This window comes from Lethenteron reissneri, chromosome 6 (genome assembly GCF_015708825.2).
Source record: "Lethenteron reissneri isolate LAM-NWPU_2019-01 chromosome 6, ASM1570882v1, whole genome shotgun sequence".
Classification (NCBI taxonomy): domain Eukaryota; kingdom Metazoa; phylum Chordata; class Hyperoartia; order Petromyzontiformes; family Petromyzontidae; genus Lethenteron; species Lethenteron reissneri.
In genome coordinates, this window is record NC_083784.1 from 3205866 (window position 1) to 3225929 (window position 20064).

The following is a 20064-nucleotide window of genomic DNA, read 5'->3' on the forward strand; positions in this document are numbered from 1 at the left end:
AAATAATAAAACAAGAAAAATAAAACATGATAAAGTAATATAATTATTATATAATAAAACAAGAAAAATAAAACATAATAAAGTAGTATAATTATTATGTTTTATTATTATTTTATTATTTCCCTTCTACGTGATTTTAAGAACCAAGAAGATGAATCCCTGCAGTCACGAAAGCTTTAAATCGAAATTTAAGCCACTACCACTGGCACGGCAGGGGGAGGGAGGCCTGCCTTCACCTGGTAGCGGATTGAACAAGGGCTGTCAATTATTATATATATTCACTATTATTACCATCTAAGTAACCACAAGCAACTTGTGTCAATTTTCGCGAATCTCATTATTTGCAATGCCTCATTCAATAACAGCCAACAGCGGAAGGGGAAACTAAAGCCGCGCTTGCGTAGGGAAGCTCCCGCGTGCGGAGGTTTTTTTTATTACAACCCTCCGAAATAAGAAAAAGAAACACCCCCCCAAAGAAAACAGATGATTATGTTGGTGCCTCGTGTGTTGGTCATGGGGGGCGGTGGAGGCGGGCAGGGGGGGGGGTGCGTACGGTAGTGAAAATGGTGAAAATGCGCCCGTCAATTGTACAGTGGGGTGGCTTTGAAAAACGCGAGGAACGGGCGGCGCTTCTTGCACAATTCGTCGAACAAACACTGCGCCGGGGCACAACAAATAACGTGGCAATCACGGGGCGGCCCACAAAGAGGATAATGCCTCGTGGAAAACAGACGGCGCGGACGCGGCCACAATGGAGCGACCGCCGGCTTTCGCGGTGTGTCCATCCCCCGCGCCTGCGATCAGCACAGCTGGCTACGTACGGTGCGCTAGAATCTCAGCTTACATAGGGAGCGCGAGGAGAGCGCCGCGATGGTGCGTGTCGCCCGTAGCGAGCGTGATCCACGCGCGCACGTGGACACATCTATTCGTGCACGTGTGTGTGTACACGTGTGTGTGTGTGGGGAGCGATAGTGTAGCAGTTAGCACGCTGCGCTATGAACCCGACGACATGGGTTCGATTCCTGCGCACTGCCAACATCAGTGACAATTATCAGAACCGGTCCTGGACCTCCCCTAGGTCGACTCAGCCTAAAATTAGTACCTGGTACGGTGTGTAAACATTGCCACTAGGGAGACAAAGGCGGCCGGGCGTGGTGTTGGCCACCCACCCCCTCGTGTACCGTTCCAGCCTTCATAGGTGCTCGCTAACAGCACTTGCCCCTACAGTCTGTTAAGGCTATACAGGGGATCTTTGTCTTTGTCTTTGTACACGTGTGTGTGAGTGTAGCGGTTAGCACGCTGCGCTACGAACCCGGCGACCCGAGTTCGATTCCCGCTAACGGCCAACACCAGTGACAATTATCAGAACCGGTCCTGGGCCTCCCCTAGGTCGACTCAGCCTAAAATTAGTACCTGGTGTGGTGTGTAAACATCGCCACCGGGGAGACAAAGGCGGCCGGGCGTGGTGTTGGCCACCCACCCCCTCGTGTGCCGTGCCAGCCTTCATAGGGCCTAAGAGTACTTGCCCCGAAGGCTATACTGGGGATCTTTTTCTCTGCATTTGTGTAGCCTTGCACATGGACACCAAAATACTCGGGATAGATGAACGAACGCATCTATTAATCGGTTGAAGTCAATTTCAATCGTTGTATGGATTGAAATAAATCCTTACGAGGATTGCCAAAAATAAATATTATATTGATGGAAAGAGCGGTAGGTGAGAGATGCATGCAAATGCGTTGTCTAGAATGCAGCATTTTATCACGCAACTGATAAAAACCAGGATTATACATTTCCTGGCAGGATTTACAGATTCCCTTGACAGCAGCGACTACAAAAAATCGACGATCCTGGGAAAACGAGGACAGATAGCAACCCTAATTCTAGGGCGCCATGGTGGTGAGATGTTAATTACCTCGCTTGGTATACAGGTCGTGGGTTCGATCCAAACTCTGACGTCTGTATATTAGAAGTTTGCATGCCTCTCTCTCTCTCCCCGTGATCGCGTGGATTTTTCTCTGGGTCCTCCCGTTTTTCCCTCCACATTTATAATCAACGTGCGTTTAGAGTATTTTGTTGCAATAAATCTCCACATGATGATAAGCCACATCATTGAGCTATCATTTGTCACTTCTGAAAAGGAGCTATACAGGTCAGCGGGCATTACCTGGTTGAAAAAATGTTGTAATTTTTATTTATTTAAATAGATAGCGACCATAATTGTGCACGCATAATCAGCGATTACTATCTCGTGTGACCCATTTGGCTTACTCGAGGCGCTGCTACCATCCAGAGCAGTACCGCTGCCCAAGCTTTGCCAGGGCCGTGCTGTGAGGGCTCTCCGATGTTGTTCTAAGGTGGTACTGTGTGTCGTTCAAAACACGATGTCCGACGTTTCGATGCGCGGAGCTCCCCCAGCGCACGGTAGCGAAATATCGGTCCCATGACGCCGAACAGAACCGTCGGAACCAGAATGTTTATTTACACCGGAGGAATCCGATGAGCTATGAAGCTCTTTTTCACAGATGTCCAAGGAGGGGCACGGGATCAGGAAAGTTACAACAACAAACAACACAAAACACGACAGGAGTGTAAAGTATGGGAAATGTAAACAAATCACTTAAAAAAATATATAAAAAAACTAAACTATTTTTTTTATCTTACCAGGTGAAGCCCACTGAGATATTAACTTATTTTCCAGAAGCGACCTGGCCACAAATGAGTCTCAGCACAGCTGCCGAGCGAGACCAACCCCAGTTTGATCAAGAGCTTCTTAGCTCATCGGATTCCTCCAGCTCTACATGACGATTGTGATTCTGATGAACGCTACAGGCGCTCCTTTTCACAGATGATCAGTGGGGGCCCCGGTGGGTCAGGACGTTACAACAGCACGAATGGGTCACAACAACGGAAAGCTCTTCACCGCAGTGTGGGTGTAAAAAGAAAATAAATCGATTCTCAAGCGGAATCGCCAAGGGGGGCACACACAAAAGCGATGCGGCCCCTCAGCCCCACCGGTTTGGGCCCCCGATGCCTGCCGAAAATCGGCGCGCTGCAGATTAACCCTCGACCTTCACACTCCAAGCAGACCCTAATCCTCCACATCGACGGCAAATCTAATTGGATAACAAACGGCGTTCGGGCCTGACCCAGAGCCAGCCTCCCAAAAGCGGATCGTCAGCCGGAGAAATCCACGACACACAAAACGCCACGTCCCGTAATTAGTCCTTCCCCCAGCTTCGTGCCATTCACGGCGGTCTGATTTCTTTTCGGGTTTTTTTGTTCTTAACAAGAGACTTTTAAAGAGTCACCACCAACCCCCCCCCCCCATCTGTAAGGAAACCCGTTAACCCTTGAGATGCTGTTTTCCACAATGAGACTGATTAGCCGTGGCAGGCAGTGGCAGGCAGCAGCACAATAAACACCATCGCCACATTGGTCGTTATTAATAGCACTAATACACACCGATTAATATCGTCTGACCAGCATGGTGACGTATGGTTAAATAACCCTCATCCGACAAGGCGTAGGGGGGGTTCATTTAACAATGGAACGACAAAGTGTTGTCAATAATACATTAGCATTAACAGCAATAGTATTCGTGATCATACCAAATGCAGCCATCATAACGGTAGAATTCATACCAGTAAATGCTTAGTTAAAAAATAACCCACTTCTGTACAGTAATGTCTACAGTAGTAGCAGCAGCAGCAGTAATTGTACTCATGCAGCGAACATATCGGTAGAAATCATAACGGTAAGTCCTTCCGTCAAAAATAATAAACTGCTAAACTGCACTTTATTGGATTTTCCTCCAAAGTGGACTCCACTTTGGAGTGCTTCGCAGCGGCAGCGGCGGCTGGCCGAGCCGCTCTTTATTCCGGTGGGGGTGGGAGGGCAGGAGCCCATGTAATGATCCGGCATGCGTTACTTATTCATTCGCTAGGCAGGGCAAGATGCCTGGGCATGTCCAGTGGCACTGCGCGCGGCGGCACTAAAGCAAAAGGACATCCTCTTAGGCGCCCGCCCGCTCGCCCGCGAGGACCCACTTCAAGAGGGCCTGGAAATGAAGTGGAAAATCCTTCACGACGGTGGCCAACGAAAACCGTGTCCAGGGTGGGCTCGGGTTACGCGTGTCAGGGGAAAGAACGCGGAGGCGGCGGCGGTGGCGGCAGTGGCGACGAGGTTTCCGTGCCGCTCCGAACCTGCGTCTGGGAAGTTGCTCAGCCCGGCTGGCACCCGGCGGTGTCTCACGCGCCGGGATGAATCGCTTGCCGCTGCCGCCACCACCGCCACCACCACCCCCCGCCACTCGGCCCCCAGATGAAGTGTCTGGTCAATCGACAGTGCAGTTTTCTTTTCACGCGGACGATTTTAATTCGTTCACTTGTACAGCCAGCGCTTAATTGCAGGCGGAACAGTCCGGAACGCCGCTGCGGGAATTATTTTGGCACGTCACATCCATCTCCCCTTGTACTAAAACAAAAAAGAAACCTATTCGTAGGATTATACTATGAATACAGGGTACAATCATGAAGGGTAATTATGGACAGGCATGTCTTGTATTTTAGTGGCAGTGCCCTACGCCGTTAATTTATACTCCAAGCCAGCCTAGCAGTGCTTTGGTAAATATTAAGTAAGAAATAGAAGCCCCGTGTGTGCAGCCGTTTGTCAATCCACTGCTGGATGAGGGCCTATTTGACAAAGAGACAGGCACGGAGAAAGAAGCACGGTTTACACATGAAGACAGACACGGATATAGCGACACAGACACGGGGAGAGAGCGACGAGGGAGAGAGAGAGACGCATGGAAAGACAGAGGGACACACTGGGGCATGGAAGCAGAGACACGCAGAGAGACACATAATTTTCGCGGGACAGGTCCCATGAACACGTGAGCATGCTACTGGCAGACGGTCTATTATTTTTACTGCGTGTTTTGGGGCCATGCCACCGAATTAGAGTGAGTATTTTTACGTTTAATATTGCCGGAGACTACGGGCTTCATCTCACCAAGCGGAGCGCTTACAAAATATATTTCGGCAGACGCGGCATTTCTCCACTATTTTAACCCTCATACGGTCACTGTAAAGCTCTGTAAATACATGAGTATCTCGCAAAGATTAACGTCCCGCTACACGCTTGGAATTACACCGAGAGACAGAGAAAGACGCACGCACGCTCTTTGGTGATGCTGCTGCTGCGTTGGCAGTGGTGTGCAAGCACAAATAACAAAAACAATCTGCACACTGGTCAATAAAACTGTGGCCTTAAAAGGAAAACGTGTACTTGGCGATGATTCAGACAACAGTCCTTCTTCACGACACATAAATGGAGAGGTGAGAGAGAGAGAGACAGACAAAGGTACACGTGTAATTGAGAACAAACTCACGCCATTGATACATTTAAAACAGTTGAAAAAAAACAGTGGACACGGGCGGGATATATACGTCATGGCTGGAAGGAACGATGGCCGAAGTGCAAGAGTACAGGTGAAGTAGCAGCCGAGGAATGGAATGCGTCCAAGAGACGCGCCCGCCGTGGAGATGGAGCGATGGAAATCTGCTCGTGTGCCAGCGCTCGGCGTATCATTACACCACGGGATCGTGAAGGCCAGAGGGGCAGCCTGGGGGCGGCCTTCATCCAGCAGTGGATTGGCCGATGATGATGATGATGATCACGGCGGACGAATGCCCCACTTACACAGGCACTGCGCGGACAACGGATCGTTCCAGGCAGGTGCGTTGCTGCGTGCGCTTCAGAACAAAGCGAGTCTCAGCGTGTGCACCGAGCCAGAGGGCATCGGCACTGGGAGGCTTTCGGCAACGCTCGGACTGCGGAGCTGCGAACGGAGCCGGCGCGTTCACAACCACGGAGGCTCCCCCAGGATGACGGCCCCGTCGGATCGAATTTTTCGCTTCGCTCCCGATTCAACGATATTATTTTAATTAATACATTACAAACGATAAACCCCCCCCTCCACCACGGTTTGTGTGTGTATATAAATAAATAAAATAGACAAACGGCCCGCGAGAGCTTCGGATTTATTTTGCTACTCGCGGGAACAGCGGGAAGGGTGGGAGATCCCACAAACTCTCGTTGCGGCCGGTGGCTTTGAGGGCAACTTTCTATAACGCTGCCGCGCGGTCGCGCACACAAAACATTTGGGGCGGCTCTTTCATCGCAACCCCTGGACCCCGAGTGGTCACACCGGGGCTTCGCGCGTAACGCGATCGCCTGCGAGCAAATCGCCAAATCGCAAAGGAGTGTTTTGGCTCACTACTCTCTCGGCCACCCACCCACCCCACCCACCCACTCCACCCACAGGGCGGCTCCTGGGACAGGAATTTGTATCTGTTGGATTTTTGTATTTATTTACTGAAGCATTTTTTGTTTAAACCTGGACGATCGCTTGAGATGGAACGCCGCGTTCGCAAAGGGGCGTCCAGGGTGTCATGTGACACGTACAGAGGAAACGTGTGATGACATTTAAAATTAAAATGTACAAAACAAAACCGACAACTTAAACCGCCTGGATGTCGTGCACTCTGGCTTATCTTATTTTCTGTAGATGTTGTTAAAAATAAAATATAATACAAATCCACATGTATAACGGATATAAAATGTTATTCATACTTAAGATTCTCTTGGGTCAGATCTTGTTAGTATTATGTAAATAAAATAAGTTTTACTGGAACCCTCTGCTACCCGACACTGCGACCCTCCGTGAGTCAATCGAATCAAGTTGTCATGTGGGCGAATACACCAATGAATTGTTCTCTTCAGCAAACCAGATTGCTGAAAAGCAATCAATGCTTTTTGGGGGGGCGCGGCGGGATTTAATAAACTAGCACCTGCCGTGCCTGGACATTGAACCCGAAGCGCCGACCTCTGGATTGCAAGTCCGGCGTGCTGACCGTCAACGCCACGGCAGTCAGCCATTATGCGACGATCGAAAAAACTCCGCGAGAGCCGCTTTGAGCCCCTCCACTGGGACACGTTGGCCCTTACCCCGAGCGACCGTTGGTGCGAGTTACACCTGCGCACTCGTGAGGGCCTCTCAGGCCTCCCGAGTTGTGTCGTCGCACCTGTAGCCGGCTGCCGCCCCGATGGCAAAAGGTGTTTTTTCTCTTCTGCGCGCGGCCGGGGTGTCGTTTGGCACAAAACACCCGGGGAAGGAACAAAGGGCGACCTCGGGGGAAATAAAAAAACGAGCGGCAGCGTTCTCATTGTCTCCCGAAGAGGCGCGTTCTGGTAAGTTCCCCGGGCGTGCGTCGAGCGAAACGTCGGCCACCGTGCTGAACATCACGTGGTTCGAGCCGAAAACGCGTCGGATAGAGCCCAGCAGCAGCACAACCGGGAGCGCCTCCCACCAATAGCTCTCATTCTAGATTTGAAGCTTTCGTGACTGCAAGGATTCATACTCTTTGGTTTTTTCGGCAAAGTAACGTCGGTAAAACAATCGATAAAATAAAATTAATGAAAACAACTAAATTAAATCACGACGTTTCGGAGGCAACACAAGCTTCCTTCATCAGGTGTAAAAAAGGCACAGCAAAATAACTGTAGCGATAGTTATTATTATTATTTTCTCTCGCTACGGTTATTTTGTTGTGCCTTTTTTTATACCTGATGAAGGAAGCTTGTGTTGCCTCCGAAACGTCGTGATTAAATGTAGTTGTTTTCATTGATTTTATTGATTGTTTTACCTACGTGACTTTACCGAAAAAAACAAAGAATCTCATGTTGTAGATGCGCCCTGAGCTACTGCGTCCCGGTTTATTTGGGATGTGTCTTGATTAAAGTGATTTTTTCCCCCACATCTCACCAAACCTTTACGAGGATATGTGATTTTATTTAGCAGTAGATATGCGGGGGTCAGAGGTCGCACCGTGCTGGTCGCACCTCAAATTAGCACGGCTGGCGGCTACGTACGGTGCGAGAGAAGTTCAACATACATACAGACCCTCTCATTTCCATGCTCCATTACGGGGTCAGGAAGCAATCTTCAAAAGAGGTTATTTATCACTTATGTCAATCCACTGCTGGATGAGAGCCGGATAAGGTCAGCAGGTGTAAAGGAGCGTGACGGGTTGATGAATCACAAAACCGAGAGAGGCAGTGAGACGGCTTTGGAAAGCCTATTTCCTGCTGTCTCTGTTACGGTGGTAATACAAATTACAACCCTTTGTCCAACCCAATGCTAGATCAAGGCCTCACCCACGCCATACGGATCGTTGGGGTTATCCGACTATAATTCACCACACTGGTCAGTGCGGGTTGGTCTGGGGGGGAGGTGGGTAGGTGAGACCCAGGACCGGTTCAGATATCGCTCCCCAATGACGTTAGCCGTGGCCGGGAATTGAACTCGCGTCGCCGGGTTCAAAGGTGGAGTTTGCTAACCGCCGTGCGATAGCGGTGTGGGGCTGGTCTTCATCCAGCAGTAGACTGACCACAGACATGATGCCACATTTCCGACATCATGTGAGTAACAGGCTGAACTAAAATGACCCCTAATAAAATCTGCTACGGACAACATACCACAGCTGGAATAATTAGGCAGCGCCACGGTGGTGAGATGTTAACTACCTCGCCTGGTATACAGGACGTCAAGGGTCCGATCCCGACCCTGACGCCCGCTGCATATTTGGAATTTGCGTGTTTCTCTCTATCCCCGTGGTAGCGTGGATTTTTCCCCGGGTCGTCCGAATTTTCCCTCAAAACTTGAAAACATGCTAAAGAGTGTTTGGCTGCTAAAAATGTCCACGCGATAAGCCACTTCGTCGAACTGTCATTTGTGGCCAGGTCGCTTTTAAAAAAGAGCTAAACAGTTCAGTCGGCCTTACCTGGTAAAATAAAAAAATGTTTCATAGTTTAGTCCAAATAGTTAACAGTTTTAAGATGCTGCCCAACTCACAGCTGCAAAGAGAGTTTTAGTTATTTAAATAACAGCAAACTTGTTGCTGTCAGCCACAAATCTGCATGCAACATCATTTCTTCGGTTGATATCAAGGCTGTCCAAACACCAAACTTTTGTACAACGGGCAAGTCGCTGCACAGTCGAGTTTCTGCTGCCGGTAGCAAGTTCATTAATAGCCAAACTTTTGCTGTCTATTGCTGGCCTCTATATATAATCCCTAACTATGCTGTCTGCAGCGAGTCTATATATAATCCCTAACTATACTGTCTGCAGCGAGTTGAAGGAGCAGTCCAATTTCTGCTGCCCATCGCAAGCCACAACAATAACAAGGAAGGAAAAAAAACATGCACTGAGCATGGATTAAGTTACGATTCCCAACATTTATTTGTATTTAATCAGCGGTACGGCAGCCGGCGGCAGTCAGGGGTTAAGGCAAAATCGGTTTACGACTCCGTGTTTTGGGCAACCCCATCAATCAATTTGGGGTGCCACGGTGGCTAGGAGATGTTAACTACCTCGCCTGGTATACAGGAGGTCGTGGGTTCGATCCCGACCCTGACGCCTGCTGCATATTTGGAGTTTGCGTGTTCTCTTTATCCCCGCGGTAGCGTGGATTTTTCTCCGGGTCTTCCAGTTTTTCCGTCTACATTTGCAATCAACATCACGCATTTAGAGTATTTGGCTGCTATAAATATCCACGTGGCCAGGTCGCTTCTGAAAAAGAGCTCGATAGCTCAGTGGGACTTGCCTGAGTGTTTTGTCGATTTTTTTCTCGGAGTTTCTGGAACACTTTCGTGGCCACTTCCCACCGGTTCAACGGACCAGATGACAGGGAACCGCTCCTCTCGGTTACATCCCGAACAGCAACACAACTTGTTACCGAAGCTTTGTTCATCTTGGAACATCTTAACGAGGGTTATCGCGACCCCACGTCACAGATAAGACAGCCAGAGCTAATGTATTAAAGCTTTCAGCCCAAGCTGAGAACTGTTGACAATAATGAGAATCTTTAGTTATCCTGGAGGAATCCGACGAGCTCTGAAGCTCTACGTCACATATGTATACCTCTGATTAGCGCAGTCGGCTACGTATGGTGCGAAAGAAGTTGAACATACATACATAATTTTTTTTTTGAAAAAAATAGAAATTATTATAATTTAAATCTGCCAGTCATGGTTGTTGTCTGACCGTGCAATCACCGCGGGTGTCGATACGGGACGATGACAGCCGACGGATGATACCGGTGACGGAATGACGGCCAAAGGCAAGAACGAGCCCAAGGCGGGGGGGGGGGGGGGGGGGGGGGCGCGCGCTGCGGAGATGCAGCGATGAAATGAAATTCACCCGCGCCAGTTTCGATAGTTTCGTGGCTGCGCGCGAATTACCTTTCAAGCCTGCGGAATGGACACGGTGCAGGAGAGGTTTCACGCACACTCGCGGGGAACGTCGCAACCATAAACTGCGGCGACAAAATGCGCAGACGTGCAACGCGAAACAAACGCATTTCCGAACACCGTGTTGACTAGAGGCACGGGGGGCACGTGATGATTCCTGTCTGTATTGCGACCTTAGTAAGCTTGAGTGGGGGGCTGGGAGTGGGGGGCTGGGAGTGGGGACACGGAGTGGGGATGGGTCACCAGTGGTCTTGATTTGGCGGTCCGCCATGCCAAAAAGGTCGAGCAGCACTGGCGTACGACGGAGTACGGAGGCCTCAACCAGCAGTGGACGATGACGACGACCACTAATAAAAATAGCAGAGCGTTGGCTACGTGCAAGGGGAGGGGGGGGGCAGCGGCTCGGGCTGAAAAACGGCTTAACCGTCGGCACGCAGAATGCAGCGTGAGCAGATTCTGCTGCTGGCAGGCGCGCTCGCTCGCCGCCGGTTCGTTCGGCGTGGTCTCGGTCGGTCGGTAAACAAGGGTTTGGACGTGGGGGGGGGGGAATGTGAGTAAGCCTTTTTTGGTCAGGAGCAGTGGCCCGGGCCGTTTGTGGTTTATGTTTTTTTTCTTCTTGTTCTTCACAATGCGCTGCGACCACTACTACGACGACGCCGCCACCGCATAGTTTCTGAGGACACGGTCAACGTCCCCGGGGGGGGAAAGAGTTAAGGAGGGCATTTGGAGGCGACGATCCCGGATTCGGTGTGGGATGGGCGAAAGGATGCCGCTGCCGTTCCCCAACTCTGACCCTTACACGTCGACGCATCGGGTCAGCGAGGGTTTAGCGAAGGCGACGGAGCCCCTTTGACGTGGGAGCATATAAGTACAGCCCTCCCCCATTTACGTCGTTTTGCTAAATAAGTCACCGCCTTATGATGAACACCGCAACCGCGATTTGCGTCGCCGCGACCCCACGCGCTTTGCATCGCCGTCGTTGTCGCCGCATGTCCTTTCTCGTCATCCGTTGCATCTCAGCCGTCGCCTCCGCCACCCACTGCTACCCCCGTACGTCGCTCCTATTCACGCCGTTTCGATATTGCTGTACAGTTAAAGGTGAAGGCGCAGGGCTGAAACGTTGCTTCCTCAACTCCTCGGCTGGCGGAGGGGCCTCTGCTAGAAGGGAGCCTTGGGGAGCTCCTCCAGAGGGGCTTTTGGCCTACTCTTCCACATGTCGGCCAGATATTATTAAAGAAGATGCGGGAGTAGTCACAACGTACCCAACAAAACACTCGCCCCGCTGATCGACTGTGGCCCACCCATTTATACTGCCGGGTGGGTGGAGACGGTTGCGTTAAGAAACTGGTGCCATTGTTTCAACCGCCACGCCAGTGATCGAACCTGCGACCTCTGGATTGCAAGTCCATTGTGCCAAACATTGAACCGCGGCTGCATCATCGGTTCAGTACGACGATCGATTTTGTCGCACTGCCCTCTGCCGGCCACCGTGTCGCCATGGCAGTAGCCTATAGCAACCTGTTAGGCATTGCGGTTGCTCGTCCAAGCCGTGTCCAAGCTCAACACCTGCTTAGCTTCCTGGATCTGACGAGAACGGGTGCACTCTGCGTGATTTGGTCTCGGGCAGCAGAAGGCGGCAGAGCGTTACGGCGAATAGGATAAATCAATAGACGTTCATTTCGTCTCTCCACATAAAAAAAATATGTTTTATTTGCAACACCAGAACAACAGGGCTTCCAGACCAAATACCATTCCGTAGCACTTGTTAAGGAATGCTGACGAGGCCTGGAAGGTTGGAAACCAGGCCCCGGGTTTTTTTTTCTGGGTAAAATATTTCACCTTGAAAGCCCAAGGGGCCGAAAGCGAACGCAAAATATCCCCCCAAAACAGGAACTCGGATGGGCGAGCGACGCGCCGCCCATCTGGAATATGCCATTTCAGAATCGAGAAGTTTGACGGTTAACGAAAGTGTCCACTTTCAAAGTTCAGAAATCATCAGGTGACGGTTGAACTTTTGAAGATCTCCCTTCGGGATAGATTTTTATTTTTGTTACGCTGGTAGACACAAATGCAGGAGCATCTTTTTAGCTATGAACTCTCGCTTAAAAAAAAACAAACGCATAGTTTGAGAGGGGAAGCGAAATAAATGGGTGGAAGGAGGCGGTGACATCGTGGTTAGCGCGCTGCAATGAGCACACCTGGGGGGTACGAGTTTGATTCCTCGTCCACTCTATTTCGACGCTACAACGTCCAACGCTTCCCACTCTTCACCAAGCCGCACTGACCAGCGTGGTGAAGTATGGTCAAACAACCCTCAGAGCCGACACGGTGTGAAGAGGCCTTGAAAAAGGCGGGTGGGGGGGGGGGCTCGGTTGACCCCTGACCCGGTTTGTGAACGCTGTGTGACACGGACAGAACTCTGTCAATTCAGGGCCGCCCCCACAATGCGGGGGGGGAGGCCTTGGAGGTTATTTGACCATACTTCACCACGCTGGTCAGTGCCAGTCAGTTCACGAAGTGGCGTGTCCTCTAAACCGTATCTCCTGGACATCTGTGAAAAAAGAGCTTGGTAGCTTATTGGATTCCTCCACCCCCCCCTTCCAATATGTTGTCATGTGCACCAACAGGGGCTTGCGCACAAACACGTCCACGTACACGTCGTGCTCTATTTTAGCTCCGCCCCCCCCCCCCCCCCCCCAATACGTTCCATTCATTGGCTACCACATTCTGATAAGCTCCCCCCCCTCTCCTCCCCCTTAACTTGTATTTAAGAACTTGCATCTTGGAATCCCTGCCTCACTTGATACAGCAAATCTCGCTGTGACGGTCCCACCTGATGACGGAGACTTGTGTTGCCTCCGAAACGTCGTGATTTTTTATTTTTTATTTCTATTATTACTTTGATTAATTTTAATTTCATTTTTTACCTATGTGACTTTACCGAAAAAACTAAGAGTGCAAATAAAACACTCTGATTCTGCACACACGCTATCATAAATCAAGCGGGCCACGTGGATGCCGCAACGAGTGCGCGAGACGAGGGGGTAAAGTATAATGAATGACAACAAGGAGAGCGATCGATGGCCAAGAGGGGGGTGTGAACAGATTAGCACTCGCTGCACAATGGCCTCACGGCACGAGCCCCCCCCCCCCCCCTCAAACCGAGAGCGGACGGCTCCCTAAGCAGAAATGTAACAGACTCTGCGCTAAAAATTGATTCTCACGCTCATGACACGCGCATCGATCGGAGCGCGTGCCGATTGATTCTTTGTGATCCGCGCGCGCGTGCGCACGATTGTGATTGTTTCATGGGAAACTTACAAAGAACTATAGATTCTACAAGGGTAAACACACAAATAGAGTGTCAACCTAATAGCAGGCATGAATTGTTCACTATTCGTAAGAAAAACTTACTTAATCAAATTCAATAAGGTGTTTTTTTGTACTATGACGGAGAGGCCGTTGCCCGACATGTCACCTATTATATACTCTTAGGGTTTTTTGGTAAAGTTACGTAGGGGGAAATAAAAAAAAATCTATAATGAACATAATAATAGAAATAAAATAATAAATCACGACGTTTCGGAGGCAACACAAGCTTCCTTCATCAGGTGTAAAAAATTAACCCGTGAAAAAAAGTTTTTCACTATAAATCCTTTATATGCGTGGCATTGGTTTTATTTTATTATTCATTTCAGTTTTTCTTGAGTAAGAGTTTCATTTTTATCACATTGGTATTTTAAATAAAATATAAAAAACATTTTTTCCTAAAAAGTGGAAAATTTTGGAATTTTTTTTTCATGAAAATAAATTGTCACGCACAACGAGTCTGTGTGCAAAATGTCAGCTCGATTGGATCACGGGAAGTGGGTTAACAAACGACCGAAAGATTTGCACGGTCGTAAGCGCGCAAGCAAGCAAGTGAACTTAATATAAAGGATGTAAAAAGGCACAGCAAAATAACTGTAGCGACTGTCGTGATTTATTATTTTATTTCAACGATTAGGGTTTTATTATTAGTTATTTATTTTTACCTACGTGACTTTACCGAAAAAACCTAAGAGTATGAATCCTTGCAGTCACGAAAGCTTCAAATCTAGAAATAACACCTATTATATATTTATGCTGCATTTGCATTTGAGGTCACAGCTATTAACAAATGTGTTGAGGGTTTTTTTTCCTCTTCCATTCAGTTAGCAGGTGGATGTGCCAGTCGACTTGCCACCCTGGAAAGGATGCTGCCACGGTGTTAATGCTTCACACTCTAAACCTGCAATCCAGGGATCGCCGGTTCGATTCGATTTCCCGACACGGCGGTTGAAACAACGGTCAAGTTTACACGCCGGGTCCTTGCACGAGTAGGAATAACAACAACAACAATAATTTGACCATGCTTCATCACGTGGGTCAGTGCGAGTAGGTGAAGGGCTGGGCCAGGGCCAGTTGAGAGTTGCACTCAGCACTGATGTGAGCTGTGACCGGGAATTGAACTTAGGTTGCTGAATTTACAAGGGAATGTGCTCACCAATGCACCACTCCTCCTGACCTAATCATAATAATCCACTTTGTTGACCTATCATTTGTGGCCAAGTCGCTTCTGAAATGGGCTTTACCTGGTAAGATACAAATTGTTTAGTTCTAATGTGTATATATTTTAAATGATTTGCGTTACATTTCCTGTACTTTGCACTCCCATCGTGTTTTTTCGTACGGTTTATTGCTGGAACGTTCTGACCCCGTGCCCCCCGACTGGACATCTGTGAAAAAGATATCTCATCGGATTCCTGCAGTATAAATAAATATTCCGCTTCTGAATAATCGTGCCAATTATTTAGACCGGGGTTCCTAGGACAAATTCAGATTATATACTCTCCACGGATGTTCGCCATGGCGGGGAATCGAACTCGGGTCGGCAGGCTCAGAGCGCAGTGCGCTCACCGCTGTGCCCGCTGTTCCACCTCTAACCACCTCGACTCGGGGTAAAACAAAACAAAAAATAAATCAATTGTCAGGGCTCATTAGTTCTTACTGAACCAAGGACACAGAGGTCAGAGAGAAGATGGATACATTTCTCTGGTTATGTCCACAAACATTCTGGGCTGGTACTCAGAAGAGAGGCATTCCACGATTGCATCCGACAGAAGAGCACCAGTTTTGACTTCAAATATACCCAGATTAACTAAATTATACTTGTAGGAACCTCCTGGTTCCACCAGCCCACAGGGGATTATTGTGTCTGTCTGTCTGTCGTGCATCCAAAAATGGGAGGCGTGGGGCTGGGTGGAGAGGAGAGGGTGGGGAGGGAGGGGCTGGGTGGGGAGGGGAGGGTGGTAAGGGGCTGGGTGGGGAGCGTGGGGAGGGGCTGGATGGGGAGGGGCTGGGTGGGGAGGGTAGGGCTGGGTGAGGGGTGGGAGGGGTGGGGCTTGGTGGGGAGGGGCTGGTCACCCCGTGGTGCCCTTAAAAAACTCAACGTTTAACCTACTCACGCCGGCTTGTGCCCGCCCTCACAGTCAGGCATATTTGCGGAATACACCACGCCGCCGTTGACCCTGGCCATTGACCGAGCAACCCAACGTTCCTACCAGCTCCCTCCGCAGGAATGTGTTTCAAGAAAATTTACAAGACCAAGACAAATGTCAGTGTTACAAACGGTAACTGTAAAGATGCAAGCAAATCCTGCGGTCAATGTTTTCCTCCCCGACGTAGGCCGTAATCGCAAGGTTAAACTCAAACGACTGGCAATTTATTTACCATCAATAATTTATCTTCTTTTTTTTATAAATGCTGCCGCAGTTGCGACTGTCGTCGTAAAATTTGAACTCGACAGCGGGGGTTGCGAGTGAGAATTGCTGTGCGTTTGGGGTATGATAAGAAAATCGTTGCTGGTCATCAGGAAGAAGCCTTGCAAGTGAAAGAGGAGGCCATTCAAGAATACAAACAATCATTCGCCCGCCCGACTATCATCGGTTCGATTACTCGCCTAATCGGACTACGCGAAAACAGGGGGGGGGGGGGGGGAAGTCTCACCTCTGTGTTCCCATGTGTGTTGTTGGGCGGAAGGTGATGGCCACCCCTCCCCCCACCCCCTCCCCGAGTGATCGGAACACAAAAAACATATTTTATTGCAATTGCGGGTCGATTACTGAGCTTGTTCGACTCCTCACCCCAGCTCCAGTTAGAACCGCCGATGGTAGTGCATTCACCTTGCAATGGTGAGTGGGTGGGCTGGTGGTTTGAGTGGGTGGACGTGCAATTGAGGGTAGGTCAGGGTGGTTGAATGGGTGGGTGGATGAGTGAAATGGGTGGGTGGGTATTTGGGTTGCAGTGGGTGAAAATGGATGGATGGATGAGAATGGAGGGATGAGTGGGTGGGAAAGGATGGGTGGGTGGATGGGTGAATGAGTATAGGTGGGAAGGTGTGCTGTGGTGGGTGAGTGGTACCTGATGCTCAGGTATCTCAGGTGAGAGGGTCTGTCCGAGGATGAGAGCAGTCAGGTACGCCCAACAGCGAGCCGTGTTGGGCTGGTGGTACCCTCCTGTTCATCATCAACAAACAAATACAGACAAAGATGTCCCATATAGCCTGAACAGACGTTTGTGGAAAGTGCTGTTAGTGAGTACCGATGATGGCTGCCACGGGAGACGAGGGGATCGGTGGCTAATACCACACCCAGCCATCTTTGTCTCCCCAGTGCTGATGCTTACACACCGCGCAAGGTACTCAATTGAGGCTGAGTCAACCTAGGGGAGGCCCATTTATTTGTCACCGTTGTTGGCCGTGAGCAGGAATCGAACTCGGGTCCCCGGGGTTTGAAGCGCAGCGTACTGACTACTGGGGCCACCGACCCCCACAAACATCATCATCATCCACACACACAGATGTCACATAGACAATATCTATATTAATATAACTACAACACACACACACACTTATTACACGTTCCGAGCAGGCGAAACAGCCACATCTGGCACATCTAGGGGCAGGCTTGCTGTAGGAATCACCAGAAGGAAGGAGGAGAGATGCGTAAAGAGAGAGGTAAAGGTACAACCCAGCAATTGCTTCCTCACGTGACCGCCGGTGGAAGGGCCTCCACTGCAGTGGGATTTCTGAATTGCGTGACCTTAGCGGTGAAGGTTTTTTAGTTTTTTGTGTGAGCGTGTGAGCCGTGCCCCACCGGCGGAATGCTTGTCAGCAGCAGCCCGCATCGCGATCTTGTCTTCTGAATCTAAGAAATTCTATTTAAATTGTCGGCAATGTTAAAAGTGTAAGGTCTTGAAATTACTTGCTCAGGCCAGTTCAATGGCCTCCACTGAACAGGGAGGCCATTGAGCTCAAACACCTGCCGGGAATATGTCTTGAAATAGGTGGGAGTACCTACACGTACTCAAACTTAGGTCGCCGGGTTCATAGTGCAGTGTGCGAACCGCTGTGTCATCGTTTCCTTCTCTCCACCTCCCCCCCTCTACCCCACCCCCCCCATTAAGCTACTCGAAAAACCTCAACTCAAATAGTCCACGAGATATTTTCGAGCGAGCCGCTCACATCATGCACATATCGCGCGGGTAATTTAATGATTGATGGCTTTAAAATCAACGGCCATTACGTCTAATGGCCACTTGCAGCGGCGCGAAGGCCCAAAGTAGGCACCTCCCGCAAGCGAACACGAGAGGTAAACGGACGGAGGCGTACACAACCAAACGCGATGATAACTTGCCGACTGAATGGATGGATGGATGACTGACTGACTGGCTGGATGGGCGGGTGGTTGATTGGTTGGTACCTCCTCCAAGCACAAGTGTGGGCAGCCAACGTGAACGGTTTACGGACGGACGCGTGCACAAACAAATGCGACAGTAATTGACCGATTCGAGTGGTTGAATTTGGTAAATGAATGAACGTGTGAATGACTAAACCAATGAATGGGTGGTGCCTCCTTCAGTAAAAGCTTGGGCAGCATGAAAGGTTCGTGGATGAATACTTGAACAACGAACAGGGTAGTAGCTGATCAAACTGGGTGAATGAATGAAGAATTAAACGAGTGACTGAATGAATGAGCGAATGGTACCTCCTCCCAGTACAAGCGTGGGCAACCGCCACTCCAGGATGCTCTGCAGGCAGCGGCCGATTCCTCGCGGGGTCAGGTTGAAGGAGCACATGGGGTCACCGGCGAGGGTGTCTGCTCCCAGCTGGCAAACGACCACTTCTGGGTTAAAGGTCACGAACACATCTTGCAGGACCCTGGACGACAGCCAGCCCGGAGCGGAGGCGAGGGCAGAACAAAAAAACAAGGAAGAAAAACATCACGCACGCGCGGATTCTGTAAAGATTTCCCAACGCGGCATTCGCCATCACACTTTTGGTATACAGGTCATGGGTTTGATGCCGACCCTGACGCCTGCTGTAAATTTGGAGTTGATGTGTTCTCCCCTTGGTCACGTGGATTTTTCTCCGGGTCCTCTGTTTTTTCTCTCCACATTTAGAATCAACATGGGATTAAAGTATTTGGCTGCTATAAATTTCCACGTGATAAGCCGCTTAATTGAGCTATTATTTGTGGCCAGGTCGCTTCTGAAAAGGAGCTACATGGCTCAGTGGGTCTAATCTGGTCAAATAAAAATAGTTTAGTTTAAAAATAGTTTATAGTTTAGTTTATGAAGGAGTTTCAAACTCGGATCCCACCAAATGAGAAGTCTGCATTGTGTCCAGCACTTCTGACCGATGGATGAGCAAAACTTTTAACGCACGCACTCGTGCGATCATTCCTTGAGACTGATAAGCTGTAGTTAGTGGAAATGTCGCCCTTTTTTAAGCACAGGAGGAGCTATATTAAGCGTGGGCCATTAATTTGACCATGGCACTTGCACCCACGGGCCTACTCCTTTTGCATCTTGGAGACTTTAATGATGCACGAGCAATAATCTTCCCCATGTGGATTTGAAAATACTATTACCTCTGCGTGAATAAATACGTTTTTTGGCAAGGCCCCGAGGTCTGAAACGCTGGGAGGGCCAGCAACAAACATCGCGAATAAAGTTGCATTCCTCAAAATAATAACTGGCGTTGTTGTAGGAGAATAAAACAACAGAATTAATGAAGGCTGTAGATAATGTCTCCTTCACGAATCCACGTCTCTCTGCATGAAAATAAAAATTTCCTAGATTCTAACACATCCCATTAGCCGCACGGCCTTGTGGGAGTGCGTCATTTCAGCAGCATTGTTTCACTACAATCTGGACCAGTTTAGACACACAGTGTCTCATCAGCAGTCAGCCTTTGCTTGCATCAATGCTGGTGAACTGTCGTTCTTACGTTGTTGAGGTGCCAGTTTGATGCAAAGCTGCAACAACGAACAGGTGACGGGTTTATTTGAAGTGAGCAAGGGTAACTATGCGAACTTGGGGAAAAGAGACGAGGAGAGGGAATTCTGAAGTGGAGCAAACGCGCGATGGACGAACGGTGTGGACAACACGAAACAGTTGGTCGCTTAGACCCGAGTGATCAACATGGGAGGAGGAATGAGTGAAGTAAATTTATTCTGCTTTTTTGTGTTCATACTAGCATGGTTGGCTTTGTGCAGCGCGAAAAAAGCTCAGCGTACATATCTACACATATGGCCAATGAATTTCACTTGTTGTAGAGGTAGAGACAAGGCAGAAATAATAAAGCATCTGACCGCCCGATGTGCGAGCGAGTGAGCGAGCGACTGAACTGGGCAACTCTCGTCGCGGGCTCTGCCGCGTATAAAACAT

General features: G+C 49.4%; 1 protein-coding gene across 1 annotated transcript in view; it reads right to left on the minus strand.

Moving 5' to 3' along the window:
* HDAC8 (histone deacetylase 8) overlaps window positions 1-20064 on the minus strand; it is a 194483-nt gene that overhangs the window by 84542 nt on the left and 89877 nt on the right. Inside the window, exons 8-9 of the mRNA XM_061570433.1 lie at window positions 18381-18553; window positions 16756-16850 (exon numbers count right to left, since the gene is read on the minus strand). Coding sequence (XP_061426417.1) covers window positions 16756-16850; window positions 18381-18553 — 268 coding nt within the window. The remainder of the gene's footprint in view (window positions 1-16755; window positions 16851-18380; window positions 18554-20064) is intronic.